At 49.7% G+C, this 21,214-nt stretch overlaps 2 protein-coding genes across 36 annotated transcripts in view; both read left to right on the top strand.

Moving 5' to 3' along the window:
• Nucleotides 1-7,900, top strand: part of Top3b (DNA topoisomerase III beta) — a 28,241-nt gene extending 20,341 nt beyond the window's left edge. For 14 of the 33 annotated variants that reach the window (NM_001105861.1, XM_087575645.1, XM_087575646.1 and 11 more), the window contains 10 exon segments: nucleotides 695-785; nucleotides 1,412-1,566; nucleotides 1,693-1,798; nucleotides 2,415-2,561; nucleotides 2,667-2,840; nucleotides 4,347-4,475; nucleotides 5,010-5,159; nucleotides 5,512-5,612; nucleotides 6,261-6,462; nucleotides 7,309-7,900. In NM_001105861.1, the coding sequence (NP_001099331.1) occupies nucleotides 695-785; nucleotides 1,412-1,566; nucleotides 1,693-1,798; nucleotides 2,415-2,561; nucleotides 2,667-2,840; nucleotides 4,347-4,475; nucleotides 5,010-5,159; nucleotides 5,512-5,612; nucleotides 6,261-6,462; nucleotides 7,309-7,790 (1,737 nt within the window). In that variant the 3' untranslated portion in view covers nucleotides 7,791-7,900. 33 annotated transcript variants of the gene reach the window in all.
• A 2,647-nt stretch (nucleotides 7,901-10,547) lies between these two features.
• Nucleotides 10,548-21,214, top strand: part of Ppm1f (protein phosphatase, Mg2+/Mn2+ dependent, 1F) — a 29,876-nt gene continuing 19,209 nt past the window's right edge. Inside the window, exons 1-2 of one of the 3 annotated variants that reach the window (XM_087575661.1) lie at nucleotides 10,548-10,620; nucleotides 17,012-17,280. In XM_087575661.1, the coding sequence (XP_087431787.1) occupies nucleotides 17,078-17,280 (203 nt within the window). In that variant the 5' untranslated portion in view covers nucleotides 10,548-10,620; nucleotides 17,012-17,077. 3 annotated transcript variants of the gene reach the window in all.

The raw sequence follows: 21,214 nt of genomic DNA, 5'->3' as shown, positions 1-21,214 counted from the left end.
TCACATTGGTAACTGATGTCAGGACCCACCCCAAGGGAACCTAACCTCCAGTGTCACTTGTACACAAATATTATCAGTGTCAGCACCCATATTTGTTGGCCTGAAATCCAGAATGTGTTGCGACATTCTTTGTGAGTCGTTGTGACCAGTCTTTGTAAGTTTAGTAAAGGAAGAGACTAGCTGATCTGTTTGGGTTGGTTTTGCAATAGGCAAAACAGTCAACTTCTCTGTGAGTGTGCTGACCCGCAGTGGGAGGGGAGCTCCCCAAATGACCACTGTGGGAGAATTATGGGCTTTCCCATGGAGATCACACCTTGCAGCTCCCCTTAAAAGTAGGAAAGCTTTACAGTGCTATGGCCCAGTGGCAGCACTCACAAAAGGCCACCAGCAGCCATTTCCCTCACCCAGCACACAGCCCACCCTGGGGCTTGGCCTATGTTGACTTCTGTGGGATTTGTCTCTACAGTCCTTCAGTTCTTCTCCAGTCCTCCATGTTTTCTGTTTCCTTCAAGAGAAACAGAGGATGTGTGCACTGTCTGCCCCCACTCCACCTTTGCCCCTTTCCTAATTCTGAATATTCAGAGAAAGTGAATTTCAGAAGGGCAGCCAATGAACTAATTCAGACCTTTGTTCACACGTTTCACCTCTGTTATGTTTATCTTGCCAGTTATCACTCCATCTCTCCTGCCCCCAGGTGGAGGCTACAAGCAAGAAAGAAAAAGCCAAGCAGAGACCACTTGCTCTGAACACTGTGGAGATGTTGCGTGTGGCCAGTTCAGCTCTGGGTATGTAGAAACGCTTCTCAAATCACCTCTAGAGGCGTCTCGAGACTGGCACAGGGCAGGGCCAGTATTATAACCCGAACCAAGCCCTTCCGTGCTGTGATGCTCGAAGCTTGCAGGTGGCAGTCTTAAGCCTCATGCGAGTTTTCTTTAAATCCTAGTATAGGACTCCTGAGCACTGCTTCCTTAGCTAGCTGTCACAAGAGATAGCCGAAAACTGGTGCTCTTTGAAAGGTGTATCCTAAAGCATTATCCTCAGAGCTAGTTGGTCCTTGATACAACAGTGCCATCAATGGTCAGTAGCCAAGTGCTACTCAGTGCTCTCACAGGTGAGAGAGGAAGAGGACCGATCCTGCAGTGTAGAGTCCTAATAGGCCCAGCCACCAAAGGCCTGCTTGCCACTGGATGTCGTCAGCACTGCTGTGAATGCTGTAAAGTAGCACTGTGGAGCAGTGAGCAGTGTTTCCCACTGGGCCCACCTTTTCAGATAAAGGACCTCAGTTTTAGACAGGCTGTGTTCCAGATGCCCAGCCAGCCAGTACCTCTGAGCCTTGGCAGTAACCACTAAGAGTCATCTGTGGGTGAGCCCTAGCCACCTTCCAGACCCCTTAGCCTCCTATTTTTGGCAGGTATGGGACCACAGCATGCCATGCAAGTAGCTGAGAGATTATACACACAGGGCTACATCAGCTACCCACGGACAGAAACCACACACTATCCCGAGAACTTTGACCTGAAGGGCTCTTTACGACAACAGGCCAATCACCCATACTGGGCAGACTCGGTGAGTAGAATGGGCCTTGCCCTGAACAGCCCATCGGCTGTGGCCCCTGGACAGGCTTTGGCCAAAACCAAGACTGGTGGGAAGCCATCAGCCTGACTTGAATCTGCTTTGCCTCCCCTCCCTCAGGTAAAGCAGTTGTTAGCAGAAGGCATCAACCGCCCTCGGAAAGGTCACGATGCTGGCGACCATCCTCCGATCACACCAATGAAGTCAGCTACAGAGGCTGAATTAGGTATCGCTGCTCCTCTTTCCAACATCCTCCTAAGATTCCAAGGTGTGAGGTGAAGCTGCTGTAGGCTCCAGTGGACAAGGTCAGGCCTTATCAGTACAGCTGCTCACGAGCCTGCCTCCGGCATCACCAATCACCTAAGACAGACGTGAACTGGTTGCAGCTAGTTGGGGAGAGGTAGTATACAGACAGCCTTGGTGTTGGGGAATGAGGCAGAGTAACAGAGCTCAGAGGCAGTCTGTACCTCCTACCTAAACTAAGGCTGTTCTGGTATTCCAGAAGGCCTGTGGAGAAGGGAGAGCCATGCTAATGGGACCAGGAACTGCTGTAGATCCGAGTGTGAAGCAAGAGTCCCACATACAGATGTGCCTAAAGCACAGTCCCCTGGAAACACTTGGTGAAGGGGCCACCAGGCACAAGACAGCTTCCATACCTGTGTTTTCCTTCCTCCTTTCAAGCTTTGAGGCTGGGGATGGGACTTAATGGTATGGTGTTTGCCTGGCATGTGCTTAAAGCCCTAAATTCAATCCCTGGCACCATAAATACGCACACATCCTTGGTGCCCACGCAAAGGCCCTGTTGCTGGTCCAGGGCACCTGGTTACACTGAGCCTTTACAGGAGGTGACGCTTGGCGACTCTACGAGTACATCACCAGACACTTCATCGCCACAGTGAGCCATGACTGCAAGTATCTCCAGAGCACCATCTCCTTCAGGATCGGGCCCGAGCACTTCACATGCATGGGAAAGACAGTTATTTCCCCAGGTACAATGGCAGACCACGGGGGTCCCTTCTCATCTATACAGACACCAAGATCCCTGGAGAGGAGGCCCAAGTGGGGAACCTCAAATGGCAGTGGTATCTCTCTAGGCTTCACAGAGATCATGCCTTGGCAGAGCGTGCCCCTGGAAGAGAGTCTGCCCACATGCCAGAAGGGCGATACCTTCACTGTGGGTGAGGTGAAGATGCTAGAGAAGCAGACGAGCCCCCCGGACTATCTGACTGAGGCTGAGCTCATCACCCTCATGGAGAAGCATGGCATCGGTGGGTACCCAGATCTAGGGTCTCCATTCCCAGGGCCTGAGCCAAGAGGTGGTGATGGTAGTAAAACTTCCTGTGATCTGTATATACCTGGCTCAGCATGAGGTAACATGGTCCAATGTATAACCCAAACTCACTGTGTAAAGCTGTTTACAAAGCCTTACCATCAGGTCTGACCTTCCTTCTATATGAAGAGTGTCATACATTCTTGTACACCATGGGACTGTTACACACTAACCAGTACCCACCAGACTCAAGGTTAATCCAGGATTCTTAAGGATTCCTGGGCAAGATCAGCTGCCTCCCCAAAACAGACAGTTAGGGGACCTGCCCTAGAATTCTGGTCTGGGCCTGCTTCTTCCCAGAGCCTAGGTGCCTAGCTAGCTTTGGCCTGCGGCTGAGGTCCCATTGATGGATAACTCAGTGCTATGAACCTTTTCACACTCGTGACTTGTAGCTTTGTGTACTGTTCTGGACCTAGTAACCAACATACACTTCAGTTTGGGACAGTGAACAGAGTTTCTGTATGACTTCTGAACAGGAGAGAAAGGGCAGTGCTGTTGGTCAAGGTCCAGGGGGGCAGAATAAAAAAGGTGTAACTACTTGGGCATAATGATTTACATTTAGAAAGCTAAGAGAGAAAGATTGCCAGGAGTTCAAAGCCAGCTTGAGCTCTGGAATGAGAGACTACCTTAAAAATATAAAAAATAAATAAATAAGATCTGACTATAGCAGCCATACAGGAACTCCTTTATGTTCAAACTGCCATGGTCCAGGCCAATTCCTAACCTTGGCAAGTTTCCTAAACCCCCAATGCCAGTATCTCCCCCAGGAAACCCTGCCCAGGTACCCAGGGAAAACATTCTCCGGCCACCACTCCACGTGTGTATGCATTGCTGAGTTCCTTTTTACACCCCTGACATCACACAGCAGATGCATCCCCTTCACTTTTCCATCTCTGCCAGGAAACTTGTACAGGGTGAAAGAAACTGCGTCCCTGGGGTGGGAACATGCTTGCCTTGGGTGTGTGAGGGGCCTAGAGAGTGGGAAAAAGTCAGAGAGATGGGTGAAACCAGCTTGGTTCTACAGTAGCTTTGTGAGCTCTCTGGTAGAAGCTGGATCCTGATGTCTAGAGGGCCACAAGACACAGTTTCTGGATAGAAAAGGCCAACTCCTGTTTACTGGCTTCAGAGGATGCCCTCTCTGGGCTTCTGTCTTTTAACTAAAGCTTAAACACTGGTGAAGGCTGTCCTTGGGTTCACAGGTATGCCCCAGCACAGTGCAGACACAGCCCTGCTCTATCTTGGACATGTTTCTACATCATGGCTTCTGGCAGCCATACAGGAAGTAGCAGTCTGGACCTAATGAGCAAACAGGCTTCACTTTGTGGCACTGCCCCTTATGGGTGTCGAGGAGGGATTCTGTGACGGGTGGAAGGCACTAGAGGGCATAGTCCAGACCATCTCCTTGGGCAAACTGCAGAGTACTGAGCAGTGCTGTGCATTCCAGGGACGGATGCCAGTATCCCTGTGCACATCAACAACATCTGCCAGCGCAACTACGTCACAGTGGAGAACGGCCGCCGGCTCAAGCCCACCAACCTCGGCATAGTTCTGGTGCACGGCTACCACAAGATTGGTGAGTCTGTCTACCCACTGCCAACCTCGACATAGTTCTGGTGCACGGCTACCACAAGATTGGTGAGTCTGTCTACCCACTGCCGTGGCCTGCGGGGTTTCCTGCTCCTTCCTGTGCTCTGCTGCCTCCTGCCGTGACCCCGTGCTCTCATGCATTCCCCAATCCCCACTGCTGTGGGACTCAGGCATTTGATGGATGAACACATTGTAATGGGTCCCAGGGTACAAACCTTGGGTTCTTCACTAAGATACCTGCCAACTCTGCCCACTAAAGTGCCTTGTGCTCTATGGGAGATAGAGAAGTACATCATGGACCTGGCCATTCTGCAAAAGATTTCTACACAAACTTTCCTGATGGGAAGTTGAGGAAAAGTCTGGTAGCAATAGGAACTGCCCTTGGTGCCTTCCAACTCTGTGGACCAGCAGCCCAGGAAGACTGGGTCAGAGCTAGGTTGAGCAGGACAGCAGTTCTTGCCTGCCTCGTGGGGCGGCAGAGTCCTGGGTGCCCACAGCCACTCCACCCACTTGCTCACAGATGCAGAGCTGGTGCTCCCCACCATCCGCAGCGCAGTGGAGAAGCAGCTGAACCTTATTGCCCAGGGCAAAGCCAACTACCACCAGGTGCTGGGCCACACCCTGGATATCTTCAAGAGAAAGTTCCACTACTTTGTTGATTCTATTGCTGGTAAGACCTGCCTCTTCCCTGCCCCTCATCAGCAGCTACTCCCACAGGACAGAGCTACCTGAGGCCTGCCCCAGATCTGGGCTCTGAGCCTCTACCGGTCACAGCAGTGATGCCTCCTCATTTGCTGTTGCCAGGAGCAGGTTAATTAATATCGGCATCAGGAACATACAAAGCTGGTGAGCAGGGCTTTGGCTCTGCACTCCATCACTGACAGAAACACAGTCGCACTTGGATCCTTGACCATGTGTGCTGGCCTCTTTGTCTAGTTCACCCAGTTTTACCAAGCTGCCTGTTGGAGGGGGGCTGCCAAAGACCCGGAGGGACATGACCCCTGTGCTCTGCTTGCTCTCAGGCATGGACGAGTTAATGGAGGTATCCTTTTCACCCCTGGCTGCCACTGGCAAGCCCCTCTCGCGCTGTGGGAAGTGCCATCGATTTATGAAGTATATCCAGGTATGTGGAGGTTGAAAGACCATAGCACACCTAGCCAGAGCATTTCTGTTCAGATATCACCCTAAGCCTCTTGTCATTAGTCAAGCAGAAATAATGTTCATTGTCACATATAATGATTAAAAGGCCTGAATCAGCACCAGTAAACAACATAAACCACCAGGCCATATATACAGTCTATTCACTTTCGCCACCATTCACTCTCCTGCTGTCATGAGTATTAGTAACATGCTGGGGCTTTACATTTACCGTGTGTGTGTGTGTGTGTGTGTGTGTGTGTGTGTGTGTGTGTGTGTGTGTGTGTGTGCTTGCATGCATCCGTGCGTATGTATAGGAGTCAGTTCTTTCCATCATACGGGTTCTAGGGATTGAACTCAGGCTTAGCAGCAAACTCCTTTACTTGACGAACCATCCACCAGCCTCATGCTTGGGGCTTTAGAATCTCTGGCTTTGTGAGGGAGCGAGGGAGGAAATGGTGAGGTGTGGTAACTGGGCTTCATACCAGTAGTTGCGAGGTCCTTGCCTGGCACTGAGTTCTGTATCTGTTGGGAACTCGGTATTACCTATTCAGTGTCCTAAAGGAAAGGGCAGTGAACAAGAACGTCAGACCCAACACCCCTCATACTCCTTCTTATTGCCCCCATGCCATAGGCCAAGCCAAGCCGCCTGCACTGCTCCCACTGCGATGAGACCTACACCCTCCCCCAGAATGGTACCATCAAGCTCTACAAGGAGCTGCGGTGCCCATTGGATGACTTTGAACTGGTCTTGTGGTCCTCAGGCTCCCGGGGCAAGAGCTACCCCCTCTGTCCCTACTGCTATAACCACCCACCCTTCCGAGACATGAAGAAAGGTGAGTGGCACATGGCTGTCCTCAGGTTCATACTTACCAGACTCTGATGGGATCCCTTACCCATCCATCTCTACCTGTATGCACTGGTACTGAGTCAGGGACCCTAAGAAATAGCTGTGCCACTGCTCAGGCACTGGCCAGCCCATCTGGTCTGGGTATACCTGGGTCCTAATTGAGCAAACAGCCTGCTCATTTAGGATCTCGGCAGGGGGCAAGATGTGCCCCTTAGGGGCTGGGCTAAGTTAGAAGCAGGCAGCCTCAGATAAGGACACCTGCAAACAAAACCCCCTGGGTTCTCAGCACTGCTGTTGTCTTACTTTGCACTCTTTGCTGGGGGGAAAAAAGAGCATGTATCCAGGCCAAACAGTGCATGCCAAGCCTGGAACCAGAGGGGCTTATGCCCAGCACATTCACCCACTCTCAGGCAGTACCATCCCCGTCTCAGAATAGGGGTCAGTACCTTTGTTACCCAAGGCATTCATTAGGAATCCTGAGGGTCTCAGTCCACACATATACTACCAAGATAATGAGGCTCTCTTCTTGCCCCCCAGTGTCTTACAATGTAGCAAGAAAGTGACAGGTGATCTGAGAGCACCCTGGGAGAGCCATTAATAAGCTACAGAAGCAAATGAGGGTTTGGGGATCAGCTGGAGTCCTCAGAGCATTGAGGACTGAACATTCTTAGAGAAGCCGAGGAACCCAGGCCAGTGAACAAGATGCCCCAAAGGCAGGTTAAGTGTGAGTGCCACTTCGTTCTAGAATAAGAATCCAGCAGTCTGACATTGAAAGCAGCCAGAGTTGAGGGAGCCAGGGCATGTTCAGGTCACTGAACTCCTCTCCCTTCAGGCATGGGCTGCAATGAGTGCACACACCCTACGTGCCAGCACTCACTGAGTATGCTGGGCATTGGCCAGTGCGTGGAGTGCGAGAATGGAGTCCTGGTTCTGGACCCCACCTCCGGTCCCAAGTGGAAGGTGGCCTGCAATACATGCAGCGTAGTGGCACACTGCTTTGACAATGCCCACCGAGTACGGGTGTCTGCTGACACCTGCAACACCTGCGAGGCTGCCTTGCTCGATGTAGACTTCAACAAGGCCAAGTCTCCCCTTCCTGGCAACGAGACACAGCACACAGGCTGCATCTTCTGTGACACCGTCTTCCAGGAGCTGGTGGAGCTGAAGCATGCAGCCTCCTGCCACCCCATGCACCGAGGTGGTCCTGGAAGGAGGCAGGGTCGTGGGCGGGCCCGGGGCCGGAGACCTCCAGGAAAGCCCAACCCCAGGCGGCCAAAAGACAAGATGTCAGCCCTGGCTGCTTACTTTGTATAACTACCCACCTTGCCCCACTCTAGCCCCCGTTGATGTAGACATGTCGTGGTGATCTTTGAGCCACTGAAACCATTAAAATGCTTTTTATTTTGTATTCTCTGGAACAAAAAGCCTGGGGCCTTTTAATGGTGAAGCAGGGGGTTCCTGTGTCTGTGAAAACCTGTGAGAATCAGCTTTATCCCTCCATCCTGTGTGTATTTAAAACATACCCTGTTCTGCCCACACCATGGCCGTGCCAGCAAGAAAGCAGCACATCTGGAACCATAGCAGCGATATGTCCGTAGCTCGCACCAAGTATGTGCACGAACAGTGGTGTAGCTGTGTGCAACACAGCAGGAAGCAGTCTCAGGCTAGCAGGAAGGCGGACATTAGCAACCCAGAGAAGTGCTGGCAAGCCAGGTGGAGCAGGCTCCCTTCTCAGACCCTTGCTCAGTACCTGTAGCCTACCTTCTTGATCCCTAACCCAGATTTGTATGGCTGCCACTTAGAAACTCCAAACAAGTTTGGCATGTAGAGCCTGTGTGTGACTCTGATGACGTTGTGGGTCTATTTTGACACCTATCCTCATCATGAGTCTGTATTGCCTCAAGTAGCTGAGTACCTCGATTGAAGCTGGTCAGAAGCCAAGTTTAGAAAATACTCTGTAAGGCAGTCTGATCTGTGGTGTATCGAAGTGTAGCTGTAGACCACCTTTCTGACTGCAACCCCTTCCTGTGTTCCCTTCTCCACCCACCCAGCATGGGTTCCTGTTTTAGGTGTAATAGAAACTGCCCCTCTGGCCAGGCCTTGCCATGTGGTACCAGGGGCCCAACAAGACAGGTGCCCAAGATTGCGCTACAAAATGCTTGCTTGAGAGGCAGCCAACAGCATTGCTCATAAGATCCCTCCCTCTGCAGTAGATTCACAGTCACACAGGGCAGGTAGAATCATGAGAAAACCATAAGGCAACTAGTTGTTCAAGACTTCCCACCTGAGCCTGACAACCATAAAAGGACATACAACAGGAAGAAGTGCTGCCTTGGGAAAGCTGCCCAGAGGCAGCAGCCCACAAACCTGTATAGAAGTTGCTAGAATGTGGCACAATAGTTATAAGCTATAGGACAAAAAGGAAGCTCGAAGTCTATCCTCTCCACTCCAGCCAGAATCTGGTACCTGAATAAGCCACATCTCGAATCAAGTGCCTAGCACAAGGCTGAAGCCTTACTATTCTGCCCATTTGGCCCAATTCCATCTTGAGTAGACTGCAGGAACACAGACAGCTCAGTTGTGTGGTTATTTGGGCCTGAGGAAAAGACTAGCCTACAGGCCTTAAACCCAGACTATTCCGTCTTTAAAATTCTATACTGAGGTTTCAACCCACATGGGCCTCTTAAAGTGTCCCTTTGTTTCTCCCTGTAGTTGCCCCCTTTGTGTGGAACTGAATTCCAGAGACAGACACCCTTTGCTATCTAAGCTGTTCTCTAAACTCCTGACCCCATCACCCACACTCCCCACGCCAGCACCCGTCAGTACAGTCTCGTTATCATTGCTAACCTGTCAGCCAAGAACAATTAGGACTAGAGGTGAACTGTCTTCACAGCAGCTGTGTTCCTAGGCATCACCTTTTCTGCTGTGGAAGCTGATGAGGTCAGAGTGGCAGGGTGACCTATGTTGTGGGAGGCAAGCAAGTTCTCACAGGCCAGCCCTCCAGTGGTTTGTCCCCCAGGCACTGCAGGTACTGTTTCTGTTACCTTGAGATTGTGGTACACACTAACATGAGGAAGTCTGTCTCATCAAGTGCAACATCCTCCCAGCACTGTAGAAGGCACCATGGGCCTCAGCTATACATCATTCCTTCTAGCCCTGTGAGAAAAGTTAATACCCAAGAGAGAGCCAACATCCCATTAATGGTCTTTTCTCACTGTGATAAAACACCTGAGCAAAATTTAAAAGAAGAAAGGTGATTTGGGCCCAGTTTGAGTCATCTCCGATAGCCAAGGAGAAGAGAGAAGAAACCTGACAGGATACACCTTTCCAGGAACTGAAAATACCTGCTCTTCCAGGGCACACATAGCCATGACCTTCCTCCATCCTAGTTTTTACTGTCTCCTAAGAATGTCATTATCATGAATGATGAATCCAGTAGACTGATCTGCTGATAAGGTTAGAGCCTGATGATCCAGTCACCTCCCAAAAGCCCAAGCTTTCAAGAGACTTCAGATTGAAATCATAACAGCTACCTTTAAAAGGAAGTGTTACCAAGTCATACCCCCATTGTAAAGAGTTGGAATTCTGGAATGAAGGGTTTGGGGTCCTGGGGTTAAGTGGGCAGGACCACAGTGAAACTTGAAAGGTTATTCTCCACACTGTACACAGGCAGTGTACAGTTCATTGGTATAAAATGAATATAATGTTATACATTAAAATGTTTTCTAAAGGGTTTTATTTCCTTTGAATTTCTAAGAAAACAATCCCATGGCCCTCTATTTAAAAATAAAACAAACACATGACCCAGCGGAACACACCTTTTGTCTCTGATGGGTGGCCAGTCCTAGGCTGTATGGAACTGCATCCTTGCCCTGCGACTGATCACCACACACGTTGTGAAGCAAGGACTGCTTTCTACCTAGTCAAGGCTGGAGAAGTGGCGAACAGGTCGTCTTCCCCGAAACAAGAGGGCAGAGAGACCGCCAGGAGGCGGCAGAGGCGCGCCCGAGGTCCGACTGCGCTTGCGCGGAGCCTGCGGCGCCCAGGACGGGAAGTAGGCGGGGTTGGCCCAAAGCAGCTCGTGGGGAGCATTGCGGCAGGCTGGCAGGTGAGGCCCGCGGGGCGCTGGAGATGAAGAACGAGGGTAAGGGTGGAAGACTCGGACTAGGGTGGGGGTCATGTGCGGGCCTGAGGTGCACGAGAGCGAAAGGAGACTGAGGACGAAATGGAGAGGTGAGAAAGCACTAAGGCCAAGACGGGTTTCGGGTGCCCGAGCCCATGGGACTTAGGGGTAGAAGTGTGCAAAAGATCTGAGCAAGCCGCGGGGACCCTGAGGAACTGGTGGCAAAGCGTAGGGAACTAAAGGCACGGAACTGAGAATCCATTGACCCTATAGGGGTGTGACTGAACCAAGGTCCAGGAGGAGGCTGAGAGCTGTGAGGCAAAACGGAGCACCAAGGGGTGACAGTCCTCTGTTTTCAAGGATCTCTCGTCCTTTTACCTTCCAGAAACATGTGGGCTAGGCCCATGGCTCTGCCCTCAGCCCCACCAGTGAAGATCAGGTCTGGGACCACATTTTCAGCCTGAGTGTCGGCCCAGTGGCGTCCCTGAGTATATTTAAAGCTAGTGTTTTGGTTAACACCAGGTTTGAAGGCACAGACTGATGCCGTTTTCCTGGATTGCGATAAAGCCTCAGTCCTGGGAGCCTGTGGCCTCACTATTACAGCTGTGTGGTCTCAAGCCAGCCCCTAACCTCTCCGAAATAAGGAGAAAAGGCGCTGTAGGGATTTCTGCAGAGACTAACTAACATCTGGTGAGGCCCAGAGGAAGACACTGATCTGCTCCACCAAGGCCTTCTATTTAGAGGCCCCTTGATTAACAGATGTGTTCACAGTGTGCCCTGGGCCAGTCCTGTGAACTGTTACCACCTGAGAAACTGAATGAGAGCCCTCTCCATGCTCCCATGATCCCTCCCATCATCAATTTTTACTTTTTCTCAGCAACAAACTGGGGTGAAAGAGGCGAAGTCACTGGGCACCAGATTCCTGCTTTGATGACAGCTTATATTTGTGACCTTAGGTGCACGTTCCTCCTAGCACCTGTTTTTGTTTTTGTTTTTTCCAACTGCATTATGGCTTGATGGCATGTGTTTGTCTGCACAGGTCTGAGATGTAAACAAAACAATTGCTTTAATAACCGTTAACCTCCCACAACAGATTAATTTGCAGAACTCCTCTGTGATGTCACCTGAAGCCAGCCTTGTCTTGAAAGCTCTATTTGCTACCCAGTGTACTAAGGGAGAGTTCATTTCCTCTGTGATAGCCCCAGGCCTCCGGTTACTTAGCTCACTCCAGCAGCCATTCAGTCAGTCCCCGCTGAGCACAAAGGGCCAGGGGCCGTGACCACATGGAACTTAGGATCACTTGAAAACATACCAAGCCTTTAAAAAGAAAAATGGCCACACAAAACTATGGCTGTGCTCGATGCCACAGAACAGCTCAGCTCATGAAAGTTGGTTAAAGTGGGGAGCACACAGACCGAGTGTTCAGCATGCACAGGGCATGTAGATTGAATCTCCAACCAGAAGAAAGAAAAATATTCTTAAAGGTAGGTTTTGGCATTGTTTTGTCTTTTGAGACAGGGTCTCATGTAGCCCAGGCTGGCCTTCAACTCAGTATAGCTAAAATTGAACTTGATTGAACTTGTACTCCATCTCTATTTGACTCTATCTCCCAAGCCCTGGAATTGCAGGTGTTCACCACCACGTCTAGTTTTATAGATGAACCCAGGGCCTGTGCCTTCAAGGCAAGTATCTACCAAAACCCACTCTACACCCTTAGAGTTTCGTTTGTTTGAGGGAGGGTGTTTTAGTTTTTGCTTGGTTTGGGTTTGGTTTTTTGAGACAAGGTTTTACTCAGTAGCCCAGGCTAGCACCAAACTGATGTCAAGTCTCCTGCTTCAGTCTCCCAAGTGGTAGGGTTAGATGCATGAACCACCATGCCAAGCTAAAGGGATAGTTTTTAACGTATATTTTGCTACGATATTTACAATAAGCATTTATAAATATAAATAAAATCTTTTCCATGTATGTAGCAAAAGATTGGTTAAGATCTGAAAGGATTTACACCGAACTATTCCTAGCAGCTAGTTACAAATAGAGAAATAGGAGTCCTAGGGGTGAGGGGATAAAGCTCTGTTGATAGATTGATTGCCTAGCATGTTTGACCAGTTCCAGCACCACATCCCCCCAGATGGGATCCCAACACTGTCAAGGAAAAGACACAAAGATCACAAGTTCAGACTCAGAGAAGCAGCTCACTGTATAGAGAGGCACAAGGCCCAGAACCAGGAGGAACCAGCCAAGGGTCAATTTGGTCAAACCAGTCCAGGCAGTGCAGCCATGCTTAGGGACTTGCACATGCTCATGCACACGTCCCTCTCTTTCTGAGTCCTTTGCAACTCTATGGGACTCTATTAAAATCAAACAGCTCTCTTCATCCAGGCCCAGCACTTCTGCCCACCCCTGCTTCTCACAGACTCCTGTGTGTAGCTGACTGTCAGCCAGCTAGCTACCGTTCTCCCATCCAGCAATCCCAGTGGGGACACACCCTTCACCAGTTCTTTCTGCCACCATCACATCCTTTCTCCAGGCTTCAGAGTGGGATTGTTTTTGCTCCCTTGGAAAGACAAGCATCAGATTTAGGAGCTTAATTGCAAAGAAGGTTAAAAGGTAAAAGAATACTACTCTTTTACTATGCCTCTGCTAGACCCCAAAGAAGAAAAACTGATCAGGTTCTTCACTTGTGGCCCAAGCCACACAATGTAAAGTGAGTCTGGGTAGTTATGACAGACAGACTTTCTCCTGAGTACACTGCCTTTCTAGTGCAAGTGGACAGCCAGCCCAGGCTCTGTAGGCCAGCAGATGCAAGCAGAGCTTTGCACAAGACCACGAGTACAGTGTTGTGCTGTCCTTGACACCAAGGCCTACTCAGCATGCATGGTGCAGATAGCCTTGGGGCCCATAGCAGGTCCTGAGCCTGGAGCACAGGCACTGGGCAGTAAGAGCAGTACAGCCAGGTACGTTCAAGTTTCTCTAGTACTGCAGTACAAAGATGAACCCAGCCTCCAAGGAGGACAGGTGGACTGTGGGGAAGGGATCCAGCTCCAGGAAGCAGCCCAAGGGCAAAGGTTACAAAGAGTCACCTGCCTTCTAAAATGTCTAGCAGAGATAGTGCCAGCTAGGGTGATGTCGTGGGCAGGGTTTTGCTAGTCGGGGCTCTCTGTACTCTAGGATGTGAGCATGCTGCTGTCCTCTCGCCGTGGTTTCAGTCCTAACTTCACATTAGCCCGGTTAGCACTGCCAAAGGTTTTGGTACCTCTAGGGCCTGTAGAATTGCATGGTACAAATGTCTAAATGCCTGGGAACAGCTTCAGGTTGTTCACACTTCCATTCCTGCACCCCAAGAGGCTAGAGCAGTCGGTGGGTAGGGTACGATGTGACACACGGCCTGGTCCTCTCGGAAATTAATGCCACCTCTGTCTCCTGCTCTACAGCTCTTCCCGTGTACAAACTCCCAGTCCTCTGCCCGGGTCTCAGTCCTCTTTTCTCTCTTACCTTTGGGTAGACTGCATCTGCCTGGCTCCCATCTTGCTCTTTCTTTCTTTGCTTTACTTACACTCTTAACCTGCTTGGTCTTTGTAACCCAGGCTACGCTTTATTAACTTGCAATTAAATGTGAGTGTAGACAATGAGTTTTAGCTCCAGCAACATAACCTTCAATCAGAAGTACTATATATTTTTGTTTATCTACAGAGCTCCTTTTAACACTTTGGGTATGGCCCAGAGAAATTAAAAGAACACTGGGAGAAGGTAACCCCTTCACCTCTAAGAGTGGTCCGGGGGAAAGAGGTTATCTGAAGGAAAGGAAGCAAAAAGAACCCACTGCAGAGTCAAGACAGGGAAATCCTGGGACCGTGAGCACTGCAGGAGGAGAGGAGACTGTGGTGGGCGGGAAAGTTGAACGTGAAGCGCTCTGCGGTCCGCCTTCTCATTCACCTCTTTCTGATTCTGCTGTGTGATCTCCAGTTCCCTCTGATTGCAAGAGCACAGAAAACCTGTCACCTCTCCGTCCCTTAAACAGAGTTGCGCCTTATCATTCTCCTGGATGAGCTCAGGCTGGCTACTACAGACCTTCACTCTGTCCAGTATTGGAGGATGTGTGGGTTTTTGACACCAGGTCTCTACCTGTAGCTGAGTCTAGCTTGGCAGTTGCCGTGTAAACCAGAGTGGCCTCAAACTTGTGGCAACCCTCTTGCCTCAGCTTCCTGAATGCTGGGGTTATAAACCTACCTCAAAAACAAACAAACAAAAGACCTAACATGACAAAAGCAATTTAAGGGAAGAAGGGTTTATTTTTGGTTTTTGGTTTCAAGGAATACAGGCCATGGTCTCAACATAATCTTGCGAAGGAAGCTGATCACACTGTGTCCACAGTCAGGAGACCTGAAACTGATCCGGGCTCAGCTAGTATCCTTCCATTATTTAGTATGGGGCCCCAGCTGATAGGATGGTGCCGCCCACAGTTGGCCTTCCCACTTCAGTTAATGTAACCCAGAGAATGCTTCACAGACATGGCTTGTCCCTTCAGTAATTGTAGGGCCTGTCAAGTTGACAGTATTTGTGTCACAGCATGCCTTTCCTTTTACACCCTGAGTACCACTGATTAACATGATACTGGGACCCTTCCCTCATCTACTTCTCTTTCTGTGTTTTGTTTAGTTTTGTGTTATTTGAAACAAGAGTTTCGTGTGTTCCAGGTTAGCCCATGATTCTGCATGTAGCCCAGGATGGTCTTGAAGTTCTGATCCTCATGCCCCTACCTCTCGTGTGCAGGATCTCAAGTGTATATTACCATACCCGGTTTATGTGGTGCTGGGGACTGAACCCGGGGCCTTGTGCTTGCCAACTGAGAGGCATCTTCATCTCCGTCCCCCGATTTCTCTGTACTTCACCTGTTAGAAGTTAGTGAGCATAAGTGACAGTAGCCTTTGCCACAGCGTATTGAATTCTCATTGGTTCTCCGGGATTTCCTCATCTGCCTGTCTCACATCTGAGCCCCTGCTTCTGGCAGAGTTTGGAGTCACCATCCGTGATTGTTCTAACACTGATTCTAGAAGTCTCACCTTCCTTTCTGCCTGGTTTGTTTAGTAGTAGAATCTGAAAGGCCTCCAGAGGAAGTTGAACTCCCGATGCTGCTCTCCAGGTTCTCCTGCCTAGAACTTGGGGTGCTCAGAATCTTAGATCTATTCCGTCACCTTAAAGACTGCCATACATTTCCTCTGGTGGCAGGCACACCGGCCTCTTTCCTAATGTAAGTCCCTGAGCCAGGATATTAAGTAGAGCCCTCAGAGGTACCACATTCTTGTGGGGCCACGGTGAGTGGGCAGCCACACTAGGCCTGGGGTAGCCCTGCCAAGAAGCGCCAGCCGAAGACAAGCCTGTGTGAACAGATACCGGCAGGAAGGTTATCTGCCCGGGCATAGTGGGAAGTGGAGCTTTACTCCAACACCAGAGAGGGCAAGGAGGTCATAAAAAGAAAGACAGGTGAGGGGCCTGAGAGATGGCTCAGTGGTTAAGAGCACTGACTACTCTTCTAGAGGTCCTGAGTTCAAATCCCAGCAACCACATGGTAGCTCACAACCATCTGTAATGGAATCTGATGCCCTCTTCTGGTATGTCCGAAGAGAGTTACAGTGTACTTCTATATAATAAATAAATCTTTTTAAAAAAAAAGTTAAAAAAAAGAAAGACAGATGAGACCCTGGGCTCCATTTCCAGTACCACACCTGGGAAGCCCTTCTTGCTCCTAATTTGCTTTGTCTCCCAAATAACTCTGCCCTGATGGCCCCTGTGTATTGGCTCTTCTTTTTTCCACCATCTCTATAGCTTGGAGATATAGACATAAACATACATACACATATATATGTTTGTGTGTGTGTATGTATGTGTGGGTGGTGTGTGTGTGTGTGTGTGTGTGTGTGTCTGTGTGTGTGTGTGTGTGTGTGTGTGTCTGTGTGTGTGTGTGTGTGTGTGTGTGTGTGTGTGTGTGTGTGTGCGTGCGCGTATGTACTTTCTACCAGCCGGTCAGTTGTTGGCATGCTGGCATCCTGAGATTTTGTTAAGCCCTGTTACCTACCTTGATGACCTGGTCCTGGTGTCGCTGTCCCGCTTGCCTCTGGTCATCGCCACCGCTCTGCAGGGAACATGCATTCCCTTTGTCACCTCTATGAGATGTGTTTGCTTCTGATACCTCCCAAGGCTATTCCCTGGGCATTCGTCTTTCCTCACTTGAACCCACGTTTGCTTCTAAATGAGATTACCACTCAGTGTGTTCCCTGAACGGTGAAGCCCAGGGGTTGTTGAGGTACCTGCCTCATTTTGCTGGTTAGAGACAAACAAGGCAGGACACGTGTAATCCATGTCGTACAGAAGCTGTCACCCTGCGGTATTGCTAACTCTTACCATCTCTCCCCAGAGTAAAGACTTGACTGAAGACCATCTCACCCCAGCCTAGCTGCAAGCCCCCCGGAATGCACTGGGCATGGCCTCTGGAGCCCCACAGAACAGCAGCCAGATGGCCTGTGACGGCGAGATCCCAGGTTTCCTGGACACACTCCTCCAAGACTTCCCAGCCCCACTGAGCCTGGAGAGCCCTTTGCCATGGAAGGTCCCAGGGACAGTCCTGGGCCAGGAGGAGGTGGAGGCTGAGCTGACGGAGCTGGCAATGGGTTTCCTGGGCAGCAGGTAGGCATGGGCTACCTCAAAAGAGAGGAGCTTGATGGACAGGGACAGGATGCAGCATTGCCTATCAGGTGCAACTTGGAGCTTGCCTGAGTCTCATGAGAAGGGCGTGGTCGTCCCTTACACTCCAGCAGAACCTGAAAATTCAGACACCGACGAGCCCTGTCATCCAGTGCCGTCTCCACCTCAGTAAATGCCCAGCAACACTAGACCATGCCGCCTCTTTTGTCTCTCGGTTCTACAGGTAGAAGACTCGCTGGGGCAGGGGAGTATTTTTGGGTTTCTTTTGTTTCCTTTCCTTATTAAGTTGAGAACTTCCACCATCTCATTTAAAGAAAATACTTTATGCCGTCTCTTCACCATCCGTATGCAACATCCTACTCCTGTGTTTTGTGGCTATTAACCTAAATAAAATAAGGTTCTTTTGGACACTAAGACAGTGGCTAAGTGACTAGTGGACAGGTGCACTGGAAAGACATGATTACTGGTCCCCATGAGACAAGCACATGGCTAAGTTCCCATCATGCTACTCAGAATCTCAGAATAGTGCATAATTCTAAAGTTATTTCTTATTTCTGCAGCTGGGCTTTTTTTTTTCTTTTACTTACTTCATTGTATGTGCATGAGCATTTGGCCTGAGTATTTGGACGCGTACCACTTGCCTGCCTCCAGCTGATTGCAAGCCACCCTGTAGGTGCTGGGTACAGAACCCAAGTCCTTTAGAGGAACAGCAAGTGCTCTTAACTACTGAGCCACCTATCCAGCCCATACAGTTTTCAGTGAAGTGTTTTAACATATCGTTTAAAGTAATTGCAGTGAGGGAAAGTGTAACTTCGAGATAAGGATGCTTCTCTGTAGATGTTCTGTGGCCATGTAGCCAAGTATTGCAGTCTGGACAGCAGAAACAAAGTTATCCTTTGACAGGTCTAAAGGCCAGAAATTCCTTATGAAATCAAGATATGAACAAAGCCTCAGTTTGTCAAAGGCCACAGGGGCTGGTGGTGTTCTAGGCCTGTCTGTGGTGGTGACTGCTTAGCGTTGCTTGGCTTCCGACTCACATCTCTGGTGAGCCTTCTCCCTCTGTGCAGCCTCACTTCCCTTTCAATTTATTGTGTGTGGGTATACACAGCATTCACACAGACCGGAGGAGAATCTTGGGTATCAGTTCACCTTTTGTTTAAAACTGTCCCCCATTGGCCTGGGCCTTCACCATGCAGGCCGAGGTAGTTGACCCTTGAGTTCCTAGAGCTATCCATGTCACTGCCTCCCGTCTCACCATCATCGAGATTGCAGACGTGTACCCTTGTACTCAGATTTTTACGTGGCTTTTGCGGATCTAAGCTCATGTCTTCATGATTGCAAAAAAAAAAAAGTGATTTACTGATTGAGCTATTTTTTTCTTTTTGATCTCCTTCCCTGAAGGATGCTAGTCATGATAGATATGAGCTAGAGGCCGCCCTTCCACGGAGTGACTGCACTTTACTGTAAATGCACTTATGAGTCACATTCTGGAACCGGCTTTTCATGGTTTTTGTTGAGGGGGTCAACAGTTGAGCCCAGTCTAGGTGTTCAGCCAGAAATCCTGTTTCTACCCATTTTGTAGGCAGAGGTAAATGGGTTATGAGACTACCTTCATAGTCGGATAATACTGGGCCAGATGGGTCTCCAAGTTCCGACAATCCAAGAGGCAGCCGACACTGTCCCATCCCAGATGAAGGGTTCCCAGGCAGAGAAGTGCCTAGTCCAACTAGCCACTCGCATACTGTGAGAAAGAAGAAAGGCAGGTCTGAGAGGGGGCTCCAGGCTCTCTCCTAGACTGACCCTTTTCAGAAGAGATATACTGGCCTTGTAGCTCATTTATTTATCCAGTCCAGAAGTTGAGTGCCATGAAAGACAGTGGAGGTCAGATCTGTCTCTGATCTCTGCCCTCTGCACTCAAGCTGCTGTTAGTCAAGGGGGTAGGCTAAACTCACGGAAGCCAGAGGGCTTTTGGGCTCTCAGGGTCATCTGCACAAACCTAGCCATTCACTAAGGCATATGCCCGTGACTCTGAGTCTCGGCATTCTCCATGACTCTTACGCAGATACCTCAAAGCTAGAACCACATCCAGCCTCGGCACATGTCACCCCAGTGTCACCTGAGTGTGTACTTTCTTCACCCCCTTGGTGCCTGTCAACTCCCTCTCCCACCCAGCAGGAGTTGCTAGGATCCTAGCACAGTAAACAGCTCACAGGCAGTCTGTGTCAGAACCACATGCACCCGGGCCCCACCGGCTCAGGAGATTGCTCTGTGATAGTGCTGGATGAATATGGTGTTGCTAGTTGATTTGAGGAAAATATTTTGAAGACAGGAGGTATAAAGTAACTTATTCTCAGGTTGGGAAAAAGCTGACTCTTTCATGGTCAGAAGCCTTGAGTACAGGAAGTGAGGGGAAGTCTCCTAAATTCTGCCTTCCTAAAAGTAGAGGGAGCAGGAGAAAGCAGCTGCTGGATCTAACACATATGACAAAGGGTATTACCCCACATGGCTCAAAACCATGCCCAGAAGGGCTGCAGTGGGAGGGAAAAGGCTGACAGGGAAAGGCACCTGCTGGGATGGCAAGGACACATGGCCTAGGCTAGGAATCAGTCCCTAAATCCTAGGGCATTGCAGGGCTTCTAAGCTATGGCATAGGTTCCCAGATATAAACAGTCCAGAGGAAGGACTTTCCTGGGGAAATGGGAAGGGGGCGGGGTGTAAGGCATTGACAGCAGGTAGCCTGCCCAGAGCTGGGCTGAGCAGGAATGGTGTTTACTCACAGGGATGAGGGTAGAACGCAGAGCCCCAGGTCCACAGAGTTGCACATGATAAAGGAAGGACCAGGGTTCATTTGAGGTACACACTCGTGGTCAATGATGGGCAAAAGCCTATGTTCAACACTGGGTGGGCCAGAGACGATGGATAAGACCAGACCATGGAAGTGTCTTCCAGACACAGCAGGACTGGCACATATGAACCCACAGAGACCGTGGCAGCATGCACAGGGCTGGGCACATATGAACCCACAGAGACCGTGGCAGCATGCACAGGGCCTGCACAGGTTCAAGCCAGATGAGGTCCCAGCACAGGCTCCTCTCCCTAACCAAGAATTTCTCAGTTGACAACCACTTGCAAAGAAAAATTAGATTTCACTGACGGAGTCTCTCTGGGTATATGAACCTCACTTACAGGTGGGTCCCAGGCCCAATTATAGATGGCCAACACAATGGTATTTTTGAAGATCTTTTTGTCTCATATTGCTTTATACGGGCATTTTTTAATCTTTAAATGTTGTTTTATTTGTTTTTATTGGCCTGCTTGTTTCTAGAGAGAGAGAAAAGCAATGGAATTGAATGAATGGGGAGGAGATTGGGAAGGGGAAGCCAGGGTCAGAATATTGTATAAAATTTTATTTTCAATTAAAAAAGGAAAGAAAATGGACAGGACGGCCCAGAACCCCAGGGACCACTAAACAAACCATAAGTGTGCCATGAAAATGTACAAGCCAGCATGGCAGCACACGCCTTTAATCCCAGCATTCAGGAAGCAGAGGCAGGCGGGTCTGTGAGTTCAAAGCCAGCCTGGCCTATAGTGTGAGTTTCAGAACAACCAGGGATGTACAGAGAAACCCTGTCTCAAAAAACAAAAACAAACAAACAAATGAAAAATTCAGTACAAGGCCCGGCGTGGCGATGCACGCCTTTAATCCCAGAACTTGAGAGGCAGAGGCATGACTGTCTCTGTTTGAAGCCAGCTGGGTTTACAGAGTGAATTCCAGGACAGAACAAGCAGGGAGAACACAGAGAAACCCTGTCTTGGGGGGTGGGGGGATTCACACAGTATTATACTGAATGTGTTTTTCAACCATCCCAATGGATTTTCGTTCTTGTGTAGCATTTCTCCTGTGTGTGTACGTGGT

Source organism: Rattus norvegicus, chromosome 11, assembly GCF_021556685.1.
Source record: "Rattus norvegicus strain SHRSP/BbbUtx chromosome 11, alternate assembly SHRSP_T2T, whole genome shotgun sequence".
Lineage (NCBI taxonomy): Eukaryota > Metazoa > Chordata > Mammalia > Rodentia > Muridae > Rattus > Rattus norvegicus.
This window is presented reverse-complemented; position numbering and strand designations above follow the sequence as displayed.